General features: G+C 54.2%; 1 protein-coding gene across 7 annotated transcripts in view; it reads right to left on the bottom strand.

The window, feature by feature from the left end:
- Cux2 (cut like homeobox 2) overlaps positions 1-9,821 on the bottom strand; it is a 179,064-nt gene that overhangs the window by 28,004 nt on the left and 141,239 nt on the right. For all 7 annotated transcript variants that reach the window (XM_026785001.1, XM_026784984.1, XM_026784989.1 and 4 more), the window contains exons 5-6: positions 1,769-1,903; positions 372-492 (exon numbers count right to left, since the gene is read on the bottom strand). In XM_026785001.1, coding sequence (XP_026640802.1) covers positions 372-492; positions 1,769-1,903 — 256 coding nt within the window. The remainder of the gene's footprint in view (positions 1-371; positions 493-1,768; positions 1,904-9,821) is intronic.

Genomic DNA, 9,821 nt, shown 5'->3' with positions numbered 1-9,821 from the left:
ACTGACTGACCCCTGTTCCCCACCATGCCCTCCTGGGGCCCTGGAAAGACCATCCCATCTTATGTCCTCCCTCTTGCTGGATTTTTCTTTACTGTTTTATCGACATGGCTTGTCTTTATTTCTTCCTCTTGACCAGCTCAGAAGTATATATATATCCACCCCTCTGGGTTAGACTAATGAATGTATCCAGACCAGCCCATTCCTCAGACAGGGTAACTGAGGCCTAAGAGTGATGAGGTAAGAGTCCCAGGGTCGGCCTCAGGGACCTCACCCTTCCCCATCTCCCACCTGCCCTTGACTGCCCCACGTGGGCTTCCTGGTGGCCCTCCCTCCCCATCCCTTTCTCCGTCCTTCCCTCCCTCCCTCCTCACTTCTGTCTCTCGGCCTCATCCTTCTGCAGCAAGGTGTCTGTCAGGAGGGTATGCTGGGGACCTGGCAGGTGGCTGCCGTTGGCTGGCGTGTGCCCAGTAGGACACGTCCCCTCGTTCTGCTCTGTGGAAGACAGGGAGGACCACACTCATCACTGAGATGCAGTCACAGACGTTTCTGGGCTCACTGGCTTCTGGGCTGGCATGCTCACAAAGCGTGCTGACTGGTTTTTATGTCAGCATGACACCGGCTACAGTCATCTGAGAAGAATAGGGAGCCTCAATTGAGAAAATACTTCCATAACATAGGGTTGTAGACAGGCCAGTAGGGCATTTTCTTTTTCTTTTTTTTTGGGGGGGGGCATTTTCTTAATTAGTGATCAATGGGGGAGGGACCAATCCATGGTGGGTGGGGTTATCCTTGGGCTGGTGGTCCTGGGTTCTATAAAAAAGCTGACCATGGGGAGCAAGCCAGTAAGCAGCACCCTCCATGGCCTCTGCATCAGCTCCTGCCTCCAGGTTCCTGCCCTGCTTTAGTTCCTGTCCTGACTTCCCTCAGTGATGAACAGTGTAAGCCAGATAAACCCTTTCCGTCCCAAACCGCTTATGGTTATGTCACAGTAATAGTGACCCTGGCTAAGACACAAAGACAAATCCCCAAAGTTCCAGCCTCAGACAGCACACTCAGGGGCCCCTTCTGACCAAAAGGGGCCATCTCCCTTATCACTGGCAGAAGGGACAAACAGCTATCTGTGGTGCCTGTTAGCACACCAAGGCAAAGCACCTGTTACACTCTTCACAGCCTGCACCCCAGCCCTCTCACCTCCTCCTCCCCCAGCTATGCTTTCTCTCCCTCCCTCCTTCCCTCTCTCCCCCTCCTTCCCTCTCTCCCCCTCCCTCCCACTCTAGCTGTCTTGCTCTCCCTGTGCTCTGCCTTCCCCCTGCTTCCCTCATGGCAGGTCGTCTGCTGGCCATGTTCAGTCCACTACTCCTTTTCCCTGCTCTGGACCCTTCCAGATGCCTCTGGCTGTTCTCTCTCATATCTATAATACAAAACCTTCCACTTAACCATGCCATGGAGTGATCATGTTGTCAGTTTATACAATTTTTTTTGTTTTGTTTTGTGTTTTTTTGAGACAGGGTCTGCGTAGCTCAGGCTGGCCTTTGGTCTCAGTCTCCTGAGGGCTGGAATGTTCAGGCACGGCGGTCAGCACTGCTCTGACTGGATGCCATGTGTACAAGGTGTTAGGGCCCGAGAGCACAGATTCTGAGCCCTGCGACCATAAACCCACTGTCACCGGAGGCAGTGAAGCCCAGCTCCAGTCCCACGACCCAGGCTTGGCTGAAACTCCGACATCCAGGTTTGTCCCACCATGATCCCATGGTGGCATCGTGGGTACCTCTGATGCTGGGTGGCTCTGGGCACCTCTTCCACAAGATGTGCAGGTCTTGTAGGCGCTGCCTGCTGGGGTCAAAGCTGGGGCGCTGCAGTCTGTCGTCCAGAGTCTGCGCCACCTCAAACGAAGGAACAGCGTCTGCAAGGAGAGAGAGAGAAGAGGGAAGGTGGGGGTCAGGGGATCAAGGTGGCCTTCCACAGAAAACTGGGGGAAAGTATGTAAGAACCATTTGGAGTCACTCTGACGGCTACGGAGTATAGAGATAACTTCTTTTTTTCATTTAAAGATTCAAAACATTTTAAAATTGTGTGTGTGTGTGTGTAGGGGGCAAGTGCACATGAGTGTGATTGGCCTGAGGTGTCAGATGCCCTGGAGTTGGAGTTACAGGTGGTTGTGAGCCACCTTACAAGGGTGCTGGAAAACAAACTTGGGTCCCTGCAAGTGCTGGTTTGAATGAGAATAGCCCTCACAGGCTTATATGTTTAAGTGCTTGGCTCCCAGTTATGGGAAGTATTTGGGAAGGATTAGGAGGTGTGGCCACGCTGAGGTTTGTTAGTGGGTGTGGCTTTGAGGTTTCAAAAGCCTATGCCAGGCCCAACCTTTTAATTTATTTATTATTTATTTTTGTTTTGTTTTGAGATGGGGCATCTCTATGTATCCCTGGTTGTCCTGGAACTTAACTCTGTAAACCGGGCTGGCCTCAAGCTCACAGAGATTCACCTGCCTCTGCCTCACGAGAGCTGGGATTAAAGGTACGTGACACCGTACCCCAGCTGCGGGCCCTATCTTATTCTCTGCCTGCTGCCTGTGGATAGAATGTAACATTCTTAGTTCCTTCTCTAGCACCATGCCCGCATGTTGTCATGCATTTCTAAGGTTGGGAGCCCCCTCCAAGTCTTCCAGGATACTTGTACATTTTGGGAGCTTCCTCTCCCCTGCATGGTGTCTCAGTGAGCATGTAACTGACTTCTGCTATTTTGGTCAGACTCACAACCCCACCCCCGCTTGTCGCCACATATACACAGTGACTACATGAGACAGCGAAACTGCGAGGGGACCAGGCTGAGCAAGGACGCTCTGACCTGGGGGGACCTGGATCCCACCTTTCCAGTCCCTTGCAGTCAAATGACCATCAGTTCTGTGGCTCTTCCACTGTTCCTGGAACCCTCACTGCCTATTTCCAGTAAAGCTCTCTCTCACCCCTGGGTGGACACACTATGGGCTGTGACACGCACCAATTAAGAGGAAGAAAACCCACTCCAGGACGTAAGCCTTGCCATCACACTCAGTGTACTCGAGAGGTCAAGGGGAGAGACACCTTGCAGGGGACAGATCCCAGCACAGGTACGGCAACCACAGTTCTCAGTGCACCCCTGTGGCTGGCTTGGATCCAACCCATTGTCATATGAAAACAACAACAACAACCGAGGCTCGGGGAGTCAGGTGATGTGACACTGGGGTCAGGGTCTCTGGTGGGAGCTTACGAATGTGGCCGGACCCAGCGTGTGCAATTACGGCCTCAGCAGGTGCATGCAAGGCTCATGGATGTGTCATGGACCACGGTACCTGAGGCCCTAGTTCCTTCTCATCCTGAGCCCCTTTCCCATTGACCCACACACTCCATTCTCAGGATTGTTGTGCAGTTTTGACAAGCAGCTGTCCCCTTCTGTGCCTCACCATAGGTGGCAACACCCAGAAGGCTCAACACAGCCCCCAAGACCTCATCAGACACAGAAACCCCAACTATTCCTTCTTCATGATGCCCCAGCCCTCACCTCAGAGGCTATGCACAGGAGTGCCAGTAAGAACATGCTCCCCCCTTCCAACAGCTCAAATGCCACCTTTTCCAGGAAGACCTCCACACTGAGTCCATCCTGACCCTGTGTCCCCTTCAAAGGTCCCACCACAGTCTCACTCCTCTCTAAGTCCACATCTGCTATCCCTTGGTCCACACTGGAGTCACAACCATTTGCTTCCTTCTTCTCACTGATCCTGGCTGAAGCCTGGCAGTCTAAACAAGCACCATGCCTGCCTGGGGACACCTTCGGGTCTGGCCCGAACGAGGTGGCTCCTTGTTTTAGTCTTTGTCTCCTGTTTGTTGGGGTGGTGGAAGGCTGGACGATGCGTGCACTGAGGTGAGCAGGTGTGAGGGACTTGGCAGTGGCTCTCCTCTGTTAGCACGCCCCTCCCCAACGCCTGTCATTAGGCCGGGCCTGCTCAGCGGGGTGTGCCATTATGCCTCCCCGGGCTGGTGTAATTATACATTGACATAATTAACCCAGCAAGCGCATTAGGCAGGCCGGCTAAAAATTCATCTCTAATTATTTGTTGTGTGCATGCTAACGAGCCCATCTGCACTGCCTTTGTACAACACGAACAAATTAATTTACAAGTCTAGATTTTTTAATAAGTTCAAGGAATTGCTTTCTATTGTGGCCTGGTTTTTGAGGAAGGAAGAAAAAAGGCGCTGGGCGTTTGCAGGGGTCAGGGAAGTTAGATAAACATGGAGCACAGAGGCAAAAGAGGCCACGCGACGGGAAAGTTTCAGATGGGGGCCCAGAGGCCCAGAAGGCAGGCCAAAGGAGCGTGCCAGGGCAGGAAAGGTGTCTGTCACCTGCTGTTCACAGAGACCAGGGGCAGCCCTTGGCCCTCCCTGAGTTCCTGGCTGATGTGTGTATCCCACCCTGGAGTCTGGCCTCCACACAGGAGAGGTGGAAGGGATATGGGCTGGGGATTTCTTCCCAGGAGGCACTGAAGGGAGATTCAAAAGAAGACAGAGAGCTGGCGACCTGGTGATGAGGCTTGTCAGCTCAACCTCTCTGGAGGCCACGGCAGGAGGATTGCAAGTTCAAGGTCCACCAGGGTGACTTAGTAAACGGAAGCCTGGGGCTGAGGCTTGGCTGGTTTACTGCTGGCCTCGTGTGCATGGAGCCCAGGGTTTCAACACTGACTCCTCATAAATCGGGAGTGATGGCACACACCTCTAATCCTAGCACGCTGGAGATGGAGGCAGGAGGATGAGGCCAGCCTGGGCTGCATAACACCCTGTTCAAGGCCAGCCTGGGTTACATAAGACCCTGGCTACAGGGTGGGGGTGGGGGGTTGGAGATGTGGCTCAGCAGTGGAGCGCTTGCCTAGTGGGCGCAAGGCTATGGGTTTGACCCTCTGCACAACCTACTCAAATGGATAAAAGACAGGGAGGGAGAAATGGTGTGACTCAGGCTGGGAACGGCCCTGGCCCCGCGGGCCATGTGACTCTGTGCTGACGGCTGACCGAAGTCTGGAGAGCAGGATTGTGGGAGCTGAGCAAGGCAAGGCGCTGGCTGCTCACGGGAGCTCAGGTGTCCTGGGGCCAGCCAGCCTACAGCTACGGTCTGTGGAGTCTGGAGGTAGAGGGTGACCCCACATGCTGTCATGGGTTCCTGGGAGAAATGGATCCAAGTCTCCTGGCTCTGAGATAACTCCACTCTGGGAACTCCTGAGACCACACAGAAGGCTCCCCTGGAGACAGGATGGCTTGCTTCATTTGCCACTTAATCCCAACCCAGTGCTGTAACGGAGTCCTTTCAGCCACGCTGGGAGGTAAGCAATGTATCTCTGTTGTACAGATGGAGAAACTGAGGCATGAGGTACCACCCCTGAGTAAGGCAATGGGGGAAGGGATCCCCCCACAGTGGACCAGGGCAGGCTGAGATCCCCAGTCTTCCAGCTGGTGTGGATATGGAGGAACCCTAGAGCTCCCCAGGGAGCCTGCCACCCTCTTGCTTGGTCACTTCCAGGGCCTGTGATGAGGGGAGCCATGAACTCAAGGCAAAATCTTAGCTATGACATTGCCATGGAAAGTGGCTTAGGGTCCCTTGGGCCTCAGTTTCCCTGTAGGCAGCTGGAGATAGGAAGGGGACATACTACCTGGGGTCAGCAAAGGACAGTCAGCTCATGGAGCCCCAGACAGTGCAGACCTCTGGTCCAGGCACTGCACTGTCATGGTTCCCGTTAGTGAGATTATTGTATGTCCCTTCTGCAACAGAGCACCTGAGAGGAGAGGGGGAGGGGAAACAGTGCCCGGCTCCCCCACTGAGTCCCCTCAAGGCCACAAGAGCCAAACTGCTCCCAGAAGGGACTGAAAACATTCAAGGCTGTCACACTTACCCGCTCTGCAAGGGACCAGGTGCATGGGCCAAGCTCTCAGGTGGACACTGTGCAGGAGGTGGTGCTTCCGCCCTGACCCTGAACTCGCAACCTCTAGAAATCCAGTCCTCCCTGGGGATCAGGTAACTCAGAGCTGAAAGTCGGGCACAGGTATGTGGGGGTGTGCACCCAGAGCCGGTCAGTTCAGGGATTGTACCGAGCACTGTGGTAACTCAGGGCACGACACAGGCCAACACTCCTGTGGCTGAGTCCAAGGGCAGTGGGAAGACTCACACACACTATGTGCAATGTGGCCGAAGGGGGAACAAGATGGGAGGCCACTCACACTGGTCCCAGTAGCTGTGGGTGGTGACAGCGGCAGGAGGGGAGACAGTCAGCCAGGCTTCCCGGGGGGCAGGGTGGGGGTGGGCTCACTGCTAGCTGTGTGTGATCACAGACTGAACAAGGGGAGAAAAGCCCTTGACGGGACTGGCCCCTGGCTTCCATGTTGTCTCCCTCATCCCTGGGATCCGGCGCTGGCCGGTCACATGGCGCATAGCCAATAAATATGGGTCGTCTGAGAAGTGTGGAGGAGGAGGAAGCTGGAGGTGGTCGCCTGGGGCCCTGCATGGAGCTCTGACAGAGGCACCATGACCACTTTCCAACTGCCCATCGTACTGTCCAAGCTGGGGAAGGCAGAGGGGGTCCTCCCTATGCCTGCAGGGCGCAGTCCTGGGAGGCAGGCCTTGACTTCTGACCTGCAGAGCTGTGGGGCACAAGCCTGTTGCAGCAGTAGCCACAAGCTCATGGCTGTTGAGCCCGCACTAAATGCCAGGCATGGTTCTCCCTCCTGCCATACACCGCCAGGGCCTGCTGGGTACTATGGAGCATCGAAGGAGAGGAGAGACCCGGCCTCTGCAGCCGCCACTCAGACAGGACAGAGGACCAAGAGAAAGATGAGGCCTACGTCATCGAGAGTGGACTCGTGGGGTGGGCTGGGCAGGTGAGACCTGCTGGGGGAGACACTGAGGAGAGGCAGCACGGTGATGATCCAGTCAACAGGATATATCTGGAGAAACAGTCCAGGTCAGGCTGCGGAAGGGGTGCTCTCCACTCCCCTATCCTCTAGAGTCACCATCCCAGTAACAAGACCTCAGTGGTCCCTCACGACTACAGTTCACAGTCACAGATGAGGCCGTGGGGCTCAGAGAGGCCACTAGCACCATGACGGTCCCCTCCACTTCCTTCTGCCTGGTTTAGTTCCCTGGGACACCAGGCTAAGGGCATTGCCTCCCCCAGTGGCTCCTGCAGCTAGGGCCCGTGTGCAGAGGGTGGGGCTGCAGTCCTGGGGACACAGGAGCTTTTTGATCCAACCTAGATATCGCAAAAGCAAAAGCTGGGAACCCTCTAATCCAAAGTATATGAACAAGCAAGGTCGTGGATAAGTTAAACTGACTGGACTTCTAAAAGGGGTGAGGGTGGCCCAGATGTGGACAGGGACAGGTGAGAGAGAGAGATGGGTGGCTAATAAAAGGGGCGGAGAGCATTCTTGTGTGAGGAAGCCTGTCTTATGCCTCCTGGTGCTCATGGTGGGAGTCAGGGGCTGGAGACACAGGGAAAGATGTCTGGTCCTTCCCTCCTTTTGCATCCACCCCAAAGTGGCACGCAGAGGAATTTTGGGGATGCTGAAGCCAGAAGGCTGGCCACAAGGCTGCTTAGAAACATATATGCAGAAGTATGCGTGCGCCCCTCCAAGCTCGAGCCCAGGCAGTAGCCTGCTCCCATCTGGGCTCGGGCGGTGCCTGCGTGGGTGGCACAGAGTCCTAACTTTTCCTCAGCAGATGGGTTACAGCTCCCTCCCTCTACAACAGCCATGGGCCTACCCTACCTGCTCCTTTCTCCCCACAGTGGCCTGAGCTGACCGGCTCAGAGGCCTCTGGAAACGGGGGAGGGGAGGGCCTTGAGGGTCCCCCTCCCTGGCACTGGGTATTTTCAATGACAGCAGAAGCCACTGTTAGCTGAGCAGCTACGACAAGCCAGGCACCTGAAATGCCATCCCGTTCAATACTTCTAAGGTAGCGGGGAATGAGCTCATCTGTCCAGAGGAAAACAGCAGCCCAAAAGGAGACAGTTTCTCAAAGTTCCCCGGTCACAAAACATGTCACAGTGCAAACATGGCTCCGTGTGTGACGTGCACAGACATCCCAGGAGGGCAGGAAGGGTCCATCTCACTCAACACCGCGCCTCTGTGGCAAACAGCAGGCGCTCAATACTTGCCAAAGCAGTGATGTAGGAGCCACAGCCCCATAAAAGGGATACCACTGTCTACATTTTATGTGTCGGGGAAACAGGCTGGGGAGGAGGCACGCATGGAGGGAGACACAGAACGACAGAGGGGGCCTGGCCCATCACTGTAGAGCGGAGCCCCCTTCTTCCTCTGCTGTCCCCTCTCCTGCCCCCCCCCCCCGCATTTGTAGCTCTTTGCTACGTTCAGCACTGGGGGATCACACAGGAGACGCTGGGGCTCTGCTAGTGAGAGCAGCTGGTTTCCAGCAAGAGTCTCCCTAGCCTCCTGGTCCAGCCCCCCAAAGGACTGGCAGTAAAGCCCCTTCCACAGTGACCCCTTTTCCCCGAATCTCCCAAGTCCTTCGATTTACGAATGAATTCAGCAGCGAGGGTGGACACCAGAAACTGCCTGTCTTAGATTCCAGTTCTTCTCTGCTGTGTGACCTCTAGTAAGAGACCTGACCTCTCTGAGCCTACCTTAAAGGGGGTGTATGAGTGTGTGTGTGTGCCTTTGAGGGGCTAGCATAATGCCTGTCATGCAGGCAGCACCCTGAAACAGCACCCCAGAAATGTCCTGGCAAGATGGCACCTCTGTCTTCCATTTGAACGCAAATGAAATGTTTCTCTGTGTTCTTATGACTCCCTGGAGACACAAGCATGGGGAATGGGAAGGGAGGGCGGGGGGGAAGGAGGGAGGGAGGGCGGGAGGGAAGGAGGGAGGGAGGGAGGGAGAGGGGGCGATAGCAGGAGCAACAGTGGGCACCACTATTCCCGATTATACTAAAACCTCAGCCACGGCCATCACTAGATGGCGCTAGAATTAGCCATTTGGGACAAATCTCAAAACTAACTATTTCCCGCTTCCATCAAAAATATATTTCGTACAGTTCAGATTTAAAATTTTAGAAGATCACAAAAATACTTAAAAACCCCTTCCAACCTTCAGGTGAAAAAGTTGTTTGAAAATAGGGCACAAAAAGAAAGATTTGGTAAGATTCTCTACTTTGTAGAAATTGTGGTTTGCACATCTGCTAGGTACCGTATATAAGAAAGATTATGAACAAAGTTAAAAAGCAAAAATTAGTTTAGGAGAGAAAGTGCCAAGCATGTCTACCAGTACCAACATCCAGCATCTACACGACAACAATCCTAAAGTCCCGATACGCATGAAGGAATGACACAAATGGTCCATTTGCAAAATAGAATGTTTAAGGACACAGAGTAAATACAGAGGAGCTGTGCAGACCAACAAGGAGAAGAAGCCTCGTCTGTTCTGACCACAGGGTTTATGATCAAGACGTGGACTTTCCTTCGTACATTCTGTTCTTCTCATCCAGAGAAACCCAGCACAACAGCACTGAGCCCTCGGCGCATGGGCAGTGTGGGAAGGGGCTCGGGACACCCAAGAACAGCTACATAGGAGACAGAACCACAGCCGAGGCTGGGGAAGGGGACCCGGAGGGCCTCTGTAGAGGTTCACATGGGGCGACACAGTTAGGTGACAAATGGTTCCTTGATTGCCTTCCTTTTACTTGTTGTTGTCTGAGGCTATGTGTGTGTACAGCAATGCTACTGTTGTCTGAGAGAGCTATGTGTGTGTACAGCAATGCTACTGTTGTCTGAGAGAGCTATGTGTGTGTAC

Source organism: Microtus ochrogaster, chromosome 2, assembly GCF_000317375.1.
Source record: "Microtus ochrogaster isolate Prairie Vole_2 chromosome 2, MicOch1.0, whole genome shotgun sequence".
Lineage (NCBI taxonomy): Eukaryota > Metazoa > Chordata > Mammalia > Rodentia > Cricetidae > Microtus > Microtus ochrogaster.
This window is presented reverse-complemented; position numbering and strand designations above follow the sequence as displayed.